Raw genomic sequence first — 19,428 nt, 5'->3', positions numbered from 1 at the left:
ATTCTGTAGGCTGGTAGACTGTACTGCTGGGAGTGTCTCCTAATAGGCTTGATGTTTTCCCTCCCTGTTTTTTTTCCTGCCACTTCTGTCTATTCTCCTCTGTACTTTATATACTTTCTGCCTCCTCATGTTCATGACACTGAGCTGTACCCTGAAAAGTTGTCAGGGGTCCTAGTATTTTTAAAATGAAATAAGCCCATGAGAAGACTTCTGACCAATATGAATACCTTTAAGTGCTGGAGTGTATAAAGTACCAATTGGATTAATAAAGGACACACCATCCTCCCCATCCATCTCTGGGTCATTGTCCACTGCAGCATTGCCACCTATGTCAAACCAGAAGTTACCTTAACAGACTGAGGCTCATAAAACAAAACACAGATATACATGACAACATGCATGAATTCAGCATATTTAGGGAGGCATCCAAATGAAAAAAGAGAAAAATTAAAGCATTTACTATATAGAGAATATTTAGCAACTTGTGGCATGAATGACTGGACTTTTTCTCTAGAACTTCAATTTAATAACAGAAGCTTGTGACAATCAATTAATTAGCTCTGTTTAGGTAGACTCTAGCAAACTAAGGCACAAACTTTATCTTTAACCATTTGGATGCTGTGAAACATACAAGCCCTTCTTAAAATTTATGTAGTCAAGAGACTGGAAAGCACCAGTACTCCAGGGCTAAGTTTGTACCTTTGCTGATCAAGGTATGTACTGTGTCAGCAAGGGAATAAATAATCTGATATCCTTCTTCCTTTGCACCCTAAAAGCAGGGTGGTCCACCAAAAGTGGGGACTGAAGGAATTTATGAGTTGCTCATTTGTGCTTGAGCATATAGAACATACCAAAAGCAAAGTATGGGCAATGTATAACAAATATTAGATACACAGTATAGGGCATATATTTTGTACTTCAAGCATGCAATGATTCCCTCATCCCACCCAAAAATAGCTTTTTCCCTTTAATTGTCTTCAGTGAAATTAAAAAAAAAGGTTATGTGAGTCATTCTGTTGGAAAAAGAAGCATTACACAGGAACATTGGTACAAAACATGCACTTAATAATTTAAACTCATTACTTCCTCTCAAGATTTCTAGTTGAACATATACTTAATTTAAGCTGTGGAGAACCAGGAGTTAAAGAGTCCACCACAGTGCAGATGGCTGCAGAAACTATGTGGCCCAGGAGACTATGGGTTAGTAGAGATCTTGAATCTGGCCCACACGAGTTGTAATCAACATAATGCCATCTGACAGCTGCCCTGAGACAGAGGCACATGAAATTAGCTCCTTGTTGACTGAAGTCATATTAAGAGGGGTGCTGGCTGGCAGCCTGAGCCTCTGCCCCCAGAGACCACCTGTGCAGGACCAAAAGCCACCCACAGCAGGGCAGGGGAGAAGCTGTGTCTTTCCTTGGCATAAAGCCTGGCTGCCAGCCTCCAGGACCAAAGTCCTCCAAACACAGGTGCTGGCAACGGGAGCTCATAGCTCCTCCTTCTCCAGCACTGTCACCCCAACGTGAAAGGCTCAGGAATCACAGCAGGATCTTAATGTCACATTTTGCAGAGCGCAAAGCCAGGGTTGCAGCTGAAGGACTGGCATCTGGCTCTTTGCTCAAAGACTAAATGCCATAAGTTCATCTAGTGCTAAAAAGGCAACACACAGACATACTAATACATAACAGTCAAATATGCTAGCTACAGGAGAGTTATCATCAGCATTTTGCTGATCATTAGCACTAAAGGAGGGGAAGGGACACCTTGAACACGAAGCCACTTTACCTATATATCCTCCGCCTCCTCCACCTGAGGAGCACCCCCCTCCACCCCCTCCGAAACCCCCTCTTGTCTCCCACCCCCACTTCTTCATGGCCTGGGGGCAGGATCTTCCTCCAGTAGCACCTTCCAGCAAGGATTTTCCTGACCACAGGAAGGAAGTGTTATCATTCCAGCCACCTCCACCACCTGCAGTTGAGAGAAGAGAAAAGGCACAGCCGGGGATTACTTTTTTGTGTAAAAAACACTGCAGGGATCTGTTTGTGTAGGACAAACATCCATTCAAAACATCTCAGCTGAAAGTCATCATCTGCACCTCTTTTCACCTACCATAGAAGGATGAGTATTTTCTACAGAAAATGTAAAAAGATATCCCTACCTACTCTCCAACCACTCCTATGTGGTTTACAGAGCCTTCCCCTTCTCTTTGACTAAAACACTTTTGAAAAAAATCAGTGTCAGTTCTAAAGTAGAACAAACTGTTTTTATTGAAAGGGGTGTGAAAACATGTCCCAGTCCTGCTCTCCACACAATATGCTTACCAGTGACTCACTTTCAGCTCTGCTGGTTGCTCAGTCCAAGGTCTCTTCACAGAGACTTCTAGACATGGTGCAATTATGCACTTTCTGCACAAGCCAGAGAAACTCTGAGTATGCCCACACAGCACAAAGCAGTGCAGGGAGCAGGACAGCCACATTAGCACTGCAAATCCCTACATCAAAAATTAAACAACTTTGTTTATGAGAGGTACTGCATTATTTTGGGACAATGTTGCCATTGCTATGGCTATACTATCTCTGATACCCTTATTTACACCAAGTATCCAGCACTGTGGGTACCTTCTATTTGCATCTGTTATAATCCCCTGTTCCCCCTGAACTGTGTTTTCATGAGTTGTGCCACACCTTCTTGTGAGGAGGAGGAATCTGGGAGTATCACATATTCACAAAGGTTTTCTTAAAAGGAATAAACTTTCCTTACCTGCAGCTCCTGAATTTCCATTCAGCCCTGGAATAGAGGAATCATTCTCCAGTCTTTCTGGATGAAATGTGTCCGTTTTGGCCCTGTAGGCCCTGCCACCACCCCCTGCTGCAATTATCAAGGGGACTGGTTCTCCGTTCTCCATCTTAACAAATTCAGAAATAAAAGGCAATGTTCAAACTGAGTCAGACATGTAACTGGAAGTTCAGCCATGTTGCACCAAGCAGGCATCTAGGGCTGCTCAGCACTGCACACTGTCATTGCATTATTTATGCACCCACACCCAGAAAATTAATGAACAGAAATTTAAAGAATAGTCCTACCAAGTTTTGCTACAGGAAACAGCAGTGCCAGTAGCTCTATGAATTGTATCTACCGTGGTGATGGCTCTTAGAAAGCCTGTAACATCTCATGTGATGACTCTCATCAAATGAAACACCTAAGGAGCACTGCTCTGCAGAGTGTCTCCTCTGGCAAAAGACTGCCTTACACCAGTGTTTGAAGTGAGTATTGGCTCAGCTAGCACAGGACAGGAAACATCAGTGGTCCACAGCTAAAGGACTGCCAACAGAAACCATACAGGCTATCCTCAACTTTCCTTGTCAGGCCAAATGTATAGCTGAAGTCTCACATTCTACAAAGACTGAGTTGAATGAAGTCTTGCAGAATTTGCCCTTTGCTGTAGAATTGTGCTTCAACATCTCAGTTTTTACTGGAAAAAAAAAAAAAAAAACCAACCCAGTTCAACCCATTATGTTTGCAAAGTATACTCCAAGCCACTGAAGAAAGTGTGGCCAATATTGCACAGCCGTTCAAAGAAGTGTGAAGGGCCAACCCAGATCCCTACACCTTTCAAGCGGAAATTAAGGGTACCCAGAGGTCACTCTGTGGACCCTCTCCCTGAGGTGTATAAAGGATTTTTCAGAGGCAGGTGGCAAGATGTGTTGATGCTGAAGGTGCACGGGGACTGTGTTTCCATACCTTAAATATGTAAGTGGCACCGCCCCCGCCTCCACCTCCTCCTGCCCATTCATTGACACTTCTGTTCACACGAATCTCTTCTTCAATCACGTTATTCTCTCCAATGCAGACTTTCTGGATAACATCATTAGTCTGCAAAGAGAAAATCAGGTCTGAATTCAGGTAAGAAACCTCCATTCCCTTGTACACACTGAGGCCTTGTGAACCCTTCAGCGTTCCAAAGCAAGAAATTGTCCTCCAGTGAAACTATGCAAGCAGGACCAAGTGAATGCTCTTCTGGAAGAGTCTGGCTTTTTGCCTCAACCTTCATCAGAATAATTTTTTGCCATTTTAAACTGAATTATTTTGAAGCAGGCTCAGTGGTCATACCTATTATCACATAAAAACAGCTCCATAAACTTCTAATGTACAAAATGTAGCAAAATGCACTGCACATATTTCCCAGCATTAACAGTCTGTATTTCACAAGTGGAGGAAGGGAGTAAATCGGCAAGGATGTGCCTTGTCCCATGTCACACGACAGCCAAATGGCAGAGACAGAGAGAACCCAAGTTTGTTTACCTCATTTCCAGTCCCCGGTTGGTTGGGGCCAAGCAGTCAATGTGCTGTTGATTTTAGTAGCAATTTTACTGCCACTACCAGTACCTACCAAAACAGCAGCAATCCTACCCTTGACTGAAGTATTCACCTGATGTTAATAAAAATACCTCACTAAAAATCCTCCACATTTCCTACTTCACATTTTCCCCCTTCCATTAATTATCATTGAACATAGTGAACTTTCTGTATTAAGCAAATCTCTGAATTCACTAATTTCAATCACAGCCTTCAGGACTATGACCTAAGTATTTTTTGGTTTAAAATTGGAGCACTAAATTGCATGACAAGCAGGACCCTTCTGTGAATGTTTTCAAGTTGAAAACTTTGATTCTAGCTTATCTTACTTTACAGGTTTTGTCTCAGTAACACTATTTTGTTATATTGCCCATGTATTGCACACCAAACCTACTAAACCAACACTTTCAGGGAAAAATACACAAATATTTGTTATAGTAGGATTGACCTTCTGCTTTCTCCTATTTTCATGTATGTGTTTTCTTTTGGAAGAAGAACCTGATAAAAGCATGCTCAAATTCCAAATTATTCTGCTGACCACAAAATATCTTGTCAGTTGTGCCAGAGAATGAGTGGCATCCATTTTGTGTGTGCAGACTTGCCTAAAGAACTAACAGTCCTCCTTCCCCTGTTTTTTCCCTCTCCTTAATTGATTTGGAGTTGGGTGGGAATGATTAATAAAATGACAAAGTCAATGACCCAAAGGAACCACTAGATTACAAAAAAATATAATCCTTCTTGGCAAAGACATAACTGATTACAATCCAATCTAGTAAAAGTCCCCTCTACGAGTCAATGCAATCTCTTTGCCTCAATGAAAGAATTACATTAGCACTCAATAAATTCTCACTAAGATTACAGTGGCCTGCAATTTAATGAGCCCATATATTACCCTCAGCTGGAATGTCCTAGTTAAAGACATTGGATGGACGTTTGAGTTAGGCCATTTCTCATTTCAAAAAGGCTTTATATTAATGGTTTGTTTGTAGATATGTGTAATTCTAGTTTTAACATTATTTACTTCAGCAGCCAGCCTTGAGAAGCCCTCTTGTCTATATCCTTCAACCTTTCTCTGCTCTAACAGACTGGTAAGCTTTCATCTCTTGGATGCCAGCCATTATCAGCTGAGAAATGCACATCATTTAAATGTCCAGCTCAAACCTGTAGGTGAAATTTCATCAGATAATGCTTAGTTTGCTCCATGAGAGTGTCCTATTCCCACATCCTCCTCCAAAGAATACTAAACAATTAATAAACTACTGTGCATGCAAATAGTGCCCATCTCTCTGTCAAGACATTTGCAGCAAGGGTTGGTTAGTAACATAAAAATCAGGACTGACCCAACAATGACTGACTTCTCTTTCCTACTCCCATATGGAGAATAACCAAGCAGGCCCTGTGATGTGGCTATCTCTAGAGGTGCAGAGTATGATAATGGGCTCAGTAGTGGAACAAAGGCAAAATCCTGCAAAGGAAGCCTTGAAGAACAGAAGGCAGGGTTGTCTTTTGTCTCCAAGGCCCCCCACAGGTGCTCTGAGATACTCAGATCAGTCAGGAACCTGTTGGGTATTATCAATGTGGACCAAATATTGAAAAGAAGTGAGCACAGGAACATGGTGCTTCATGTTCTCATGCTCTCCCAGTAAAACTATACCTATTCCTTGAGTCCTGTAGCCCCAAACCCCTTGAGGACAATGTTTTTCTGTGTGAAAAGACAAAACTCCATGAATTTATAGAAGAGATTAAGGCAAAAAAGAAAGGCAATCACTTACACTAGGACAAGCATCTTCTCCTTGCTGTCCCACCAAGATATACAGTGTATCATCCTTCTGGAGGTCAAAAATTCCCAGGACTGACACTCCGTGGGACCGCACCATGGTGTTCTTCCCTCCTTTCCCACCTGCAGCTCCATAGCCTGAGATGCTGCAGAAAAAAGAAAACAAGAGGCTGCCACCTGAGTTCTCCCAGGCAGGTGGAAGGAAGCACAAACCACTTCTGAGCATTTTGCACACCTGAACACAATATCACAAAGCTGTGCTCTGAAGACCTGACACTCTAAATAAATCTAAACCCAAAGCCTGAAGACTGATTTTCTGCTCTGTTTCAATCTGTGAGCTTGGGTAGCTACAAAACAGATTCTTTCACATTGATTATTAGGCAAACACTGCTGAGAACAGAGCGAGCAAGTCCCTATAGTTTCCAGCTTCAATATATGAAACACGTCTTGTTTCCCAGAAGGCACATCCTTGAGAAGTTTGTAGCAAAGAAGAGAAAGAACAGAAGCAGGAGAACTGGTAAAAACAGGACATATGGCTAAAGAGAACATTAAGCATGAGATTGACAGAGGGAGATTTGAGAAAGCAGACAGCATAACTGGTCCTGGTAGTACGGACCAGATGGAAAACAGCTCTCTTATTCCCAGGACCAGAGGAATACAGAAAGAAAAGTAGATGGAGATGACACTACCTGCAGTAAACAAGGAAGGCAAAAGCCCTCGGGCCAAACTCCTGGTGATCAGGAACATCTCATTGTCTCCAGCCAGGAGTGGGCAGGCTACACACAGGCTGCTGCAGCCTCAGTTAAGGCTCTGGGATTTTTATTTCAAAGAGTCAAGATTCCCAGGTGCTTACTGTTGCTGGTGTACCCAAAGATGTGGCTGTAACACTGTTTCTCAGCTCCTCCCTCTCCCTTTTTAACAATGGACATACTTAAAGCAGCTTTTAGCAAAGGATTTCAAAGCACTTTTTAGACATCATGATAAAACCCACATTTCTGCTGCAACAAAACACATAGTTACTCAACTTTCTGAGCAGGTGAATGACAGTACAGCAACTCAATTTAGACTGAAATAATCAGGTAATTCTCCACTGACATTAGCAGCTTTCCATCTATTTCTGTGAGAGCAAAACTCTACCTGGAGCATGTAACCAGAGACTGCAGGACTCAGAACTCAAAAATTGCTCTCGGCTTCCTACCAGGCAGAGCTTAGGTGCTCTGCTTTAACACCTCCTTTCCTCCAGCACCTGGCTGCTCTCTGCCCAGCACAGTCCTGCCTGCAAACAGGCAGTGTCTCATAAAGCATATTAGATTCTGGCAATGTGACATGATTATGTTCATGCCACTGCTGATAACCGAAGCAATCAGTCCTCAGTTAGGCTGTACCAGAGCCAGCAGAAAAAGTGATGGACACAGCACTGGGCCACCCTGAACAGATGCTGCATGAATCTAAAGACTGAGTTGATTTGCTGTAGAATTTTGCAATGGCTAATGAAGTGCACTACCAGGCACAGCAAGCTGGCAGGGCTAATTGGCTGCCAGTAGGGGCCATACTTTTCCATGCAAGAGCAGATTTTGCATACAAGCAGTGATGTCAGAAAGTTCAGGAAACCCAGTCTGGCCTCATTCAAAGGCTGAAGACAAAGAAAAACCCAGTATGTCCAGGTGACAGTCATTCCCTATTCAAAATGGGTGTCACTATTTAAACAGTTATTCTTGACTTCAAAATTTAAGAGGATCTCTTTCAAAAGGAACACCTTTCTTTTACATGAGGAAGGAAGCCTTTTAACCATATTAACCCTGAAGAAAGGTTAACCCATCCCAACCACGAACATAGAGTATCTTCCACTGCCTCCCTTCTTTTCTTTTACTATGACACTTGTGGGATCTGAAAAAGAAGCCCACGCCTTCAGGAAGAGTCAGGATGTGCAGAGTGCAAACCAGGCTGCACAAACCAGGGCTGGAGAAAAACACGCACCATAACATCCAGGTTATGGGATACACTGGAGCTAGTCTTGAGAGTGTGGAAAATGCTGTGGCTAGGCTGGCTGACTCAGAATGACACTTTTTTGCACGCCACTGGGCTGTGTTCTTGTGCCACCTTATATGAAGGGACCATAGAGAAGAGAGGACAGTGCAAGTGACCACAAGTGGAGCACTCAGCAAAATGGACCTAAACCTCTTCCTTTAAAAATGGAAAGAAGTCAGATAAAGAATGTTAATGTGTAATTTATTATAGTCCACTTCTCTTGTACTTGGTCATAAGACCTAGATTACCAGACTTCTGAATGCTTAGAAGGAAATCTGAAACAAAAGAATATTCTTTTATCAAGTTTAACTTCATTGTTACACAATGTGAAGTCCCATGGGAGTGAACCAGAGCATGTAAAACTCCAGTTTTCAAATGTGGGCACTACAGTGTATGGCAGCCTACTCCGACCTTCACAGATGGTGAGGTTTTCTGGGTGTGGTTGGTTTGTGCTGGCAGTTTTCTGCAAAATTGAGCTGTCAGTATTTTAATAATGCATATTCTGCCTCATGTTCACAAAATCGATATCCTTCTTGAGCAATTACCAGGAGTGTACATTACACAGTGTAAAACACACTGGTATGGCAGAACACCAGCTTTCTTTAGAGCCCAGCAGCCAAGCAAGAGGGTTTTCTCCCTGGGTCAGGTGTTCCAGCAGTGCCCATCAGGAAAACTTGCAGGATCCACACTGCAGCAGGACTGCAGGGCAGAGCTAAACGCAGGCAGTAAGTCCAAACTCTGGGAAGCCTTGGAATTGATATTGCAACTTGACATTTTCCTAGGGCTATGCTATGCTGGCATAATCTGCTGCCCCTTCAGCAGACCAGAATCAGGAAAACGTCAAGTTAATTTAAGCCCAGAATTGCCTCCTGCTTTCCCCAGGCTGTGAATTTTCTACTATAGCCTTAAGAAGTGCAGAAGAGAATGCCATCCCTTTATATATATATGGTATGCATGACATTATACATCTATTATCTATACAGAACCTAAAAGTCTGTTAGGTCATTTATAGGACTTAAATAGACAGGTCATCTCTGCAGGGCCCAGGGCTTGTATTGTGCAGCAAAAAGTCAGCCTACAGTTGCATAGGAATTCTGGCTCTTCTTGGACTGTAATATTAAAAAAATGACAGTGCTGTAAGCTTTTGGCCTGTTCATTTTTGGGCTGTACTTTATAATCATATTTACTGGATGCTAGTTCTGAAAAATTCTATTCACCTCAGGCAACTCCTTGTTGATAGCTGGGTAAAATATCATTAATGCTTTTTGCATTACCATCAATCCTTGTACAAATAGGCACTCAGGCAGAACTTGTGCCTAGCCTAGCCAGTTTCTCAAAACTGCTTTGCCCTAGACCCCTATTAGAGACTGACATCTAGCCTCAACTTGAACATTCATTTTCAATATAAAGAGAAAAAAAGGAGATGGGATCAGAAAATTGTAACTGAAATTTGTTCAAAGCCTTCAATTGAATGTTTTGCTTTGAAATCCAAGATACCATCATTGGTTTCAATATGGAATGCTGCATAAAAACCCCACCACTAGACAGTCACTGGTTCAAACTGACAGTTCTGCTTACAAAATGAGGCATGTAATGGCTTCATGTTGCCATTCAGATACAGTGAACTACACTTCGATTTACTTCTTTCCCCAGCAAGAGCAAAAAGAAAAAATGATTGGTAAAAATCTGATTAAGTAGCATTGAACCGTATCTGATCATCTCTCTTTGAAAATAACTCCACAGGGGGATTTAAGTGTTAGAACCCTCAGTATCACAGAGCCTACCATTTAGGTGGCTGGCTTCCAAAATCAATTCTACTGTGGTAAGCCAGGCTTACAAGCTCAACTTGCTGTGTCTAGATTCAAAAATGTGAAGATGCTGAGCAGAGGTTGATGCAAGCTGTCCTGTAAAAAACAGTGACACATGATTGTTCCCTCCACACCAAGTGAAGGGTGGGAAAAACTCATTCTGATCCCAGGGCTCAATGAATGACAAATGGGGTATGTATCCCTCTTGGTCTGGAGAGGTGAAAATGCTTCATGTTCAGCTACTGATGGAGCTCTCCCAACCTGTAACAGTTTAGGCTAAAGATTTGCCTGTCTCGGAAAGTTTCTTCTCTTTCACCAAAAAGGTTGCATCTTCCAGGGAACAAATCTGAGATGGGAGAGACTGGAAATCACAGGCTCAGTGAAAAGTAAAACCCCACTAGATGTGATCAAACTTTTGAATGTAATACTTCAAAAATGTCTAGCGTGTATGTGCAGCTTGGACAGTTTGGAACACAGATACATCACAACAATCAGAGACAGTTCCCTTACCTGTACGTGTTGGTTGCTGGTACTCTCCAGATCTGAATGCCTTGGAGAATCCCTTCAGCTCCCACCACCACTCTGAGCTTGGAGTTCCTGTAGGCGTCATTGCACTGGCTCTGCGTGGGGCCATAGGGTCCACTGGCACCACAGGTTGTGAACAACCACTGATCTGAAAGGAGGACACGTGCAAAGCATGACCCCAACATTCAAAGGCCAAGTAGTTCTGCTCTTTACCTGCTCTGCTTCTTGCACCAAGAACAGAACCTGGCCCAGAAGTTTTAACCCAAACAAATGCCCATAGAATTATTTTAAAAGTCCCATAGTTTTCTGTATCTCAGTATTTGACAGTTTTTCATCAATATCTCCAGAAATCTATCACAACAATAAATATAGTTCTATTTTTCCTAAGGCTCAAAAAGGCAAAGAGCACAGAGTAGACAAAAATCCAACAGAGTCCTCCTAGTTTCAGGCTCTGCTCTCTGGGCTGTTAAGTGCTCATTCATAATCTCAAGGTTGGTGCATTCTAGCCTTTCAGTTTCTAGAGACATTTGGTTATTGAATTTATTTTAAATGGAAAAGTAACTGTTAATTAGATAAAAACCTGTAAATACAACATCATCACAGCAATTAAAACAATAGATTAATTGCATTTTGAATAATTATTGGCTCACAGGAGGCTCAAATTAAGCTTCAGAAAGAAAAATACCTGACTGAGGCCTGTAAAACAAGCATCCAGCTCTGCATTCTAGGCCAGATCTGTGGGTGTAAATCAATGCTTCCCTATTACAACCATTTCCATCAATTGGAAGTACTAATTCTGTATAAACAGATTTCTAGACCAGGGCTTTGTTAATTTATGTCTCCAAAAACCCTGTTTTTAAAATTTGAATACATGATGGTGACGATTACCTTCTTTTCCTTAAAGATTAATTTCAGGGGCATCACAGTCCCAACACCACAATGCTTTTCTAAAAAGAATTACCTTGTCCTATTTTCTAGTATATCAGGAAATGCTTCATATATAATCAAAACTAAGATCTAGATGGTAAATAAGTGGACAAAGCACTTTTTGAAAACATGACATGATTTATCAAGCATACTTATTAAAAACTAATATACATAATCTAATAAACTCCATTAGGTAGTTCTACTGCCATTAAGGATAAAAGATTTGGAATACATCTGAAGTTTTTTCTACAAATTATGTTGGTGCAGTCAGCCTTCCATATGGCCCTCTCAAAGAGCAACATTTCTCTACCAGCTTCCACAAAAGCAATGCCACACATGCAGATTCCTTCAGCGGTGATACTAATTAGTTCAGACAGGGCATTAATTGGACTCTATGTCCAGGAGTTGGACTCAATGATCCTTGCAGATCTCTTCCAACTTCGGATGTTCTATTATTAGCTTGACCTGCTTCTTTGAATTCAGAGCTATTGTCTAAACTGATGTGGCCTAGAAATGATGGTCTGCATGTGTCTGGGTGAGCAAGGTCAGAAGTTCTACCATTACTGTTACTGGAGAGTGGTTCACCCTCCAGAAACACAAAAAAACCACATGAGCTTAGCCAGAAAAAAAAGTCTGAATTACTTTGTCACAAACTAATCCTAAGGATGACCTAAATTCCTTCTTACAAAAAAAGTTTAGTGACTGAAATGGATCAAAGAATTTGACAGAACTTTAAGAAATAAAACTACTGGTATTTCTGAAAAACATTGGTAAAACAGTGTTGTGCAAAACTACCACTCTGTAAGAAAATTTCCCAATCTAAGTACTGCTGAGAGAATAATCCCATTTTACTGAAAAATCTACACGACTCCTCCTCAAAACTCCCCTGCAAGGGTCCTCTATGGATTTAGTCACTGTTACTTGTTTCATTTACGTACTAATTTCACTTATTTCTCCAATCCTTCTGCAGTGGGTGGCAATATGAAATCTAAAATTATTAGACAGCAAATGAAAGAATTTCCCTCTCCTCCTTTGCTTCAAATGTACCCCCCCAAAAGCCCCCAAAACAAGAGGTAAGAGGGTAAAGGCACCTATTTAGGTGAAAGGAAGTAAAGTCTAGAAGTTATGAAAGCAAAATGCTTCAGTAGCTCTGAACAGTCTGGCACCAGAAGTTACTTGTGTTTATCCTTGCAAAACCCATCCCAAACCCAAAGGAAAATCTCACACTAACTGGAAGATGAGAGACTCATTCTGTCAGCTATCACAGTGATTTAACATTGCAATACCCCAGTGGGCTTAGCCACCTGCACTGAAACATATGTTTAGTAAAGCAGGCAGGTAAGTGGAACAATAAGAAACCACTTGTATGTCTCCAGTGAAATATCAAACATGTTCCCAAAGGTAGATGCAGGTGACCTTCAAGGGGACAATAAGCCCAAAACATGAGAATCAAAATGGAAAACTGGAAGTGATAAAACCTAGGACAGATCACAGCATGTGCAGACTGCTGCTATGGTAAAGCTTTACATTTCTGATTTAGTCCCTTGAAATAAAACTCGTTCCTTAGGTATCTGCCTACCTGACCTTGGAAAACTTATCTCTAGATGATTCTACATGTAATACACAGTGCAGCTGGACCTGAAACTGGCTGCTCTTGGCTCCCACCAGATTTAAGGGACTGGGGATCAATGAACTACATCTTATTCCAAAATACTTTGAAATGGCCCTCTGGTTGCTTAAAAGCCCTGATGGAACAGAAGGAGACTGTCCCTCTGCCACAGACCTTATGCCTTCAGATTATGAACTGAAGCAAGCAGAACAGTTTTTGTATTTTCTGCCTTTAGGGCAGACTAGAGGGGGCTCACTTCCAGTGCAGAGGCAGTATCAGAGTAAGGGCAAACATTGGTGGCAATTTGAGATTAGTTAATCTGCACTAAGATCCTAGAATCTGGTTTTTCAGAGCTTGAGAGGATGGGGAATGAAAAACCACAGTTATGTTATGCCAGGGAGTATGATGCAAGGAACTCAGAGATGGCTGGGCAGAGGAGACATCATGGGTTTCTAAACTGGTCCTGATGTAATGGATACAGTGGTGTGGTATACAAGATTGTCTATAAAGCCTCCCACGTTCTGCAGTGGCTGCAGTCAGTGCTAGCAAGAACATTTACTTGCATTATTCAGGCAGATAGTAGACAAGAACAGGAAAAGATGTGTTTCAGAACTGGGTAGTGATTGTTGCCCAAAACATTGCAGGAGGAAATCTGGCCCAAGTGAAGTCCATGGAGAGACTGCACCTGATTTAAACCAGCCGGGATTTTAGTAAAACTTCCAGCCAGGTGTTGCACGATCTCCTCATTTGTCATTGCTGCACTGATGTGCAAACAGCCCTACTCCTGTTTATACATACTGGAAGCTAGTCCAACATTAACAGTTTTGCCACTGAATTAAATGGGACATAATACGACACAGGAAGAATTTGCCCCTCATTTCAAGCTAATTAGGACAGATGGATCTTAGTTACAATTCTGGATACAGATTAAAACTCCCACACTTCCCCCCACCCCTTCTTTTACATGGTTCACAAAGCCAGGCCTCAATGCACAGATGTAACAGCAGCCCACGATCTGAAACCACTAACCCAGTAGCGAAACAGAGTACTGCCTGCCTTAATAACCCACCACTGCTTTTTAAAAAGTAAGATTTCACTCTCTGCAAAGTATTGATCTTCTCTTGATTCTAGAAACGACTGCAGCATGTCATACAAGCTGGGAGAGAGCATTTCTACAGGTTGCTGCATGCCACAGCAGTTTACAGTAATTCAGTTTGAAACATTATTTTGATCTCCAAAGACTAAAGCAGCAGCCCCGAATCGAAAATTCTTAAGTAGCTTGGTTTGAAGCATGGATTTTTTCCATCTGTGAATAACTGTGGTCTGTTGCATAGTGCACAGCACATCCCTCCTTCCTTCTGCAGTGTGGCAGGATGCTACTCAGGTTTAAAAAATGGAAATCTCCATTTGAGATGGGGAAAGAAAAAAAAGAAAAAAAAAAGGGAAGTGGAGACCATAGTGAGATTCAGATTGGGGTACTGCATTTCAGTGAATAATTCATATATCAGTTCAATTTGATAGAACTCTCCCTTTTAAAAGAAACACAGAAGAGGAAACATTAAGTTTCTGCCTTTTTACCCATTCACCTGCCCTCCTGCTCCCTGGCAAGCTTCCCAATACATTGGCAAGGTCCCAGAAGCAACATTTTGCAAAAAAAATGTCCTTTTGGCTCTATTAAAACAATTGAAAAAATGTCTTCCTTCGTAACTTTTCTTTCTATAATGAATTCACTGATTAATATATTTATACACACAGTCGCTCATCCTTTTGCACAGCAGAAATTCTAAGTTTCACAGAGTTTGTCCAGATACATGAAATGCACAGCAATCAAGGTGCTGGATTTCAGCCACAGCAAAAGGAGAGTGAGGTCCTGCTCTTGAGAAATAAAATGAACAATACCCCAGAAGACTTAAAATGACTAATTTGTTTGATGCTCTGATACTACTTGCAGCCCAAGGCAATGCTGCTGCAGGCACTGTTGCAAATAACAACCAGCAACACCGAAGAGAAAACTGTGGAGCCAAGCCTAAGGCCCGTTAACATAGAAAGGAATTTCATTGGCACATGTACAGCACACAAACTCCATGCCACAAAACAGACAGAGGCATTTTGGCTATACTTCAAAGGCCAAACGTATCAACTGGCATTTGTCACACCAAGCTGGTTTGAACCTAGTTTAAGTTCATTGCTGACCAAAACTTTAGTGATTTGAGCAAATTGCCAACCAGGCACCATGGCACTTGGTTTATTTGGGAACCTAGAGTACCATATTAGTGAAATGTATCAGTGTTTTGAAGCAATGAGTAAATAGTTGGTGTAACTTGCTGTGATAACCTCCATTCCGATGAAAAGGCTATTCCTACTTCCAAAAGAGTAAAAGTCCACATTAATAAGGGCTATAAATTCTCATGTTTCAGAGGCATAAGAATCCCAGTGGCTAAATTTCTGAATGCAATTAATTCTTCCTCAGAGAGTTCATTTTACCTCTTCTTCTCAGGCAGATGTCATCAAGCTTGGTGCCATTAACAAGTGGAATGTTTGCTTCATCTATTTGTAAAAACTTCCATAAGTTTCCCTCATTTGGCAATATTTGGCCAATATGGGAAATCTGAGGCTTACAGGAAACTGCCCACCATAATCTTCACTAAAATTTGGCTGCCACTGGCACCATGGGTTGTATGGAGAGCTGTAGATTTTACTCAGTGCACAAGCAATCGCAGTTATGCATTACCAATAATTTCAGGGATGGTCCGTGCTGGAAGCCTGTAGGCAAAATACACTACAACCATATATAAGAAACATACTCAGTGAGGTAAGGATTTCAATTTTGCTTTGGGTTCTGCCATTTAACAGCGTTCTGTGAGCAGTAATTGGAGATTATTACCTTTCCCAGGATTGAATTTGCCAGAGATTAATGGGGCAGGGGGCTGAAAAATGATGGTAAATGGCAGAACTAGGTTATGCTCACAATCACAGTCCCATACCTGTTAAGTGTGTCTACAAAATGGTATTAAGGGACTATAAAATAATCATAGAAATTAGTGAGTCCTGCCAGCAGTACAAGAACCAGTTACTGAGGTACGGCTAGACTAAGAGAGGTCGGCTTTTCCACTCTTTCTGGAGTACTATTTCTGTCTTTATTTTCTAAATGAGGGCAGCAGTAGAAGACTTGGCTATGTCTTTCAGTTCAACAGGAAGAGCATCTGCAGTGATGACAAACATATGCCAGATCGATCCCGAGTATCATTTCAAAGAAATACTCAAAAGCTTGATTCATGCTTTAGATTTTTCTTAAGTGTTTATAAATAGGGAACAGTATCAGGGCATTCTTGTAGGAAATTGTGTTCAGTGTAAGAGACTAAGAGCACTACTGACTTTGGACAGCAACGAGAATGCCTTGTTTCTTGCCACCTTCTGAAACCAGGCACTAACAAAGCAGCATGAAGAAAACTAATTTCTTTTCCATTTTATGTTTCACGAGTAGACTTCCATAAAGGGTGTTAAATGATACATGCTACCAACATTTTGGAATTTCTTTTTGTTCATAATTACAAAGGATGGTAGAAATGCATGCTAGGTAACAAAGACCAAGTTTGGTGGAGGTGGAAAAATTATTCAAAAACATTTTCTGAGATTTGCAGCGGTTTCTGAGCAATTTAAACTGCTGTTCTTAAGAGTGAGCAGCTTTGAAATGTAGGTCTGAAACCTGTGAATTGCCCTGTTTATTTCAAGTGCATGATTAACTCTAGAGAGCAATTATGCCAATTCAACTTTGCTAGGTTGTATCTGGTTGCATGCTGATTTCCAGTATTGCGCCGTTGCCGTTTTCAATCCTACAGAGAAAGCAAGTGTAAACACTGCAATAAAGAAATTCATACCTACGTATTGTGAGATCCCACTGTTGTGTCCGAACATTTCCTGACTGCTACTTTTGTTGGGGGGAGGGCATTGGACTGTTATTCACTGCGTTAATTGATGCATAATACAAAAATACAATTCTGCAGATACCTTTATTGCATTATACCAACAGTTCAGTTAGTATAATTGCACACAGAGAGCAACCAAATGTAATTTTCTTTTACTTAATACTTGCTCCGCTGTCCCTTTCAGCTCCTTCATCTGATTAACTAATGTGACTGAGACTTCTTCCGAGAAACAGCCATGGAAGTACTCAAAGCAGGACTCTCCCTGATGGAAAACACAAAATCTGTGCAACCACTAAATGCTGTGGGGAAGAGACTGGAGGAAAACAGTAACCCAGTCCGGGTGAGAAAATGATTTGATGGCAGTTTCCATGCAAGAAACCAGAGGTGAACAACAGCTGCTGGATATGCAGAGCAGAAAGGACAAAACAATGCAAGAGGGGAAAAAAGGTTAATATTTTTGCACATTGCACAACATGCCATTTCTGTACTGTGTGCCCTGACACAAATAAGTTGCCAGTGGGACAGAAGAGAAGCTGAAACATCAAAAGAGAGGCTATCCTCATGGTATTTAAAGCCTATTCAGAAGCACCAGAAATCTTTAATTAAAGCTTGATTGCTCTGTGTCTTGTTATCTCCTTTCGCCTACTGAGAATCCTATTTTGTCTCCTTCAGCTTCTGTGATAGTAATTTGTTTACCTCAAGCTCCTCATTATTGCTCACTGTATCTTCATCTGCCCGAATTTCCCATATTCTAGCCTTGTGTATAAAAGGAAATTGCATTGGCTTGATATAAATTGACTTTTTAATTGGTAGTCGAATGATAGTATGGTTTGAGAAGCTTTCAGTTTTACTTAAACTAATACCTAACCAATTTAAAATGAAAGCCAAAGTAAGCCTGGGTTTACAACAGAATAAACAGCACTCAGCCTTTTTTACAGATTTAACCAACTCAATGAAAAATCCTGATTCCATTAAATCTGTTTCAATCTTCTGGCATATGCAGACCTTGTTACAACTCTTTTTCCAGGCTGCTTCTAGAAACAAGTTTCTCCTGCAAGCTTTCAGCAATAAGCTGGTATTCCAGCGAATAACACATCACTAGTTAATTGAAAAGGAAAGCATTTGCACTGCCCTGTGAACATCTATCTAATGGCCACCTTGCACTGCAAGTAACTGTGAGATTTGAAAACCACAGGAATTTTTCTGTGCTGGTCATCAAGAAACTTAAGAGAGTAACAACACCACATTAGTTGTAAACATTTCAGGTCTTATTCTACCCAGTGTGTTCATTATCCCAGGTGTGACACACTTCAGTGGGTAACACATTTCTGGAAGCTTTAGGATGTTTGACAGTGTGGCTGTATTGTATGTTCTGAATCTCCAGCGTGCCTGACCTGGAGGCACTCTGAGCCATGACCAACAATGGCAAGGCTGAAGAAGCAAGTCAGTAGGTACAGGGTAAGAGGACAGGGGGCCTGGTGGTGCCAACCATCACTTCTGCTGGAAATGGATTTCCAAGCACAGGCAAAAGCAGTGGGTGTGTATAAGAGGTTGTGCTCAGATACAAAGGAACAAGTGGAGGGCCCATGCCCTTGAAAAAACTGAGCTGCTTTGGATTTAATGTTGTGTAAATGAAGTGCTACCTGTCTTTCAGACTGTAGCTCCTGCTGCGAAGGCTGAGCTGGCTTGGGGACTTAGGGAGGGCATTTTATTATCCTGTTGTCTCATCAGCTTTAGGAACACAACTCTTTGTTTCAGTAGGATTTCTTAAGAAGGAAATATTATAGTACGTGATCCATCACACAAGTCAAGGATCCTATTAACTGTAATTACTTTTAGCTGATCTCACATTGGTGAGTGCAGTCTTTGGGACTTCAGGGTGGTGCTGATGCTGTTGGTTCACTCACACAACAGTAAATATGTGGCCATCAAAGGAAAGGCCTTGACAGACTCAGCCCGAGGTTTCTTAAACGCATTACGGGATGCAGAAAGAAACAAGATTAAAGCCGGGTAAAATGCATAGCCCAGGGACCAAACAAGCATCTGCAGTGTTTCCTGACAGCAAGCAGGGGCTCAGCTACACAAAGGAAAAAGGGGATTTGGTGCTGCAGAGACCCTCAGAAATGCAATGGCTTTCACTGCAACAAGCTGCCACTCAGCTTCTGTTTCTGCCCTGTCTACTCTGAGGGCACAAGGGGAGAAAATTGCTGTAGGAGTAATTTCAAACCCCAAGGGCTAGAGACAATTTTAGACAGAATATGAACAAGACCAAGGATAAAGCCCAGAAAATAGGCAAGCTGTTTTAGATTGGAATTGCCTTGAATTTTCACCCCAAGGTCATCACAAATTATTTTAATTGCTCAAAGTACCTCAGTGACCTTCTCTTCTACCCTCATGCAATCTGATTCCCTTTATTTCTACTATCCAAGCCTTTCTTTAAATTGAATTCCTCAAATAGGACAGGGAGGAGAA

General features: G+C 41.5%; 1 protein-coding gene across 1 annotated transcript in view; it reads right to left on the bottom strand.

The window, feature by feature from the left end:
- Positions 1–19,428, bottom strand: part of ALK (ALK receptor tyrosine kinase) — a gene marked incomplete at both ends in the record, with an annotated part of 302,815 nt that overhangs the window by 20,686 nt on the left and 262,701 nt on the right. Inside the window, 6 exons of the mRNA XM_083856843.1 lie at positions 228–326; positions 1,786–1,968; positions 2,761–2,905; positions 3,742–3,873; positions 6,129–6,279; positions 10,480–10,642. Coding sequence (XP_083712969.1) covers positions 228–326; positions 1,786–1,968; positions 2,761–2,905; positions 3,742–3,873; positions 6,129–6,279; positions 10,480–10,642 — 873 coding nt within the window. The remainder of the gene's footprint in view (positions 1–227; positions 327–1,785; positions 1,969–2,760; positions 2,906–3,741; positions 3,874–6,128; positions 6,280–10,479; positions 10,643–19,428) is intronic.

This window comes from Zosterops lateralis, assembly GCF_965231275.1.
Source record: "Zosterops lateralis genome assembly, chromosome: 3".
In the NCBI taxonomy this organism is placed as follows: domain Eukaryota; kingdom Metazoa; phylum Chordata; class Aves; order Passeriformes; family Zosteropidae; genus Zosterops; species Zosterops lateralis.
The sequence above is the reverse complement of the archived record's forward strand: the minus strand, read 5'-3'. Positions and strand labels throughout refer to the sequence as shown.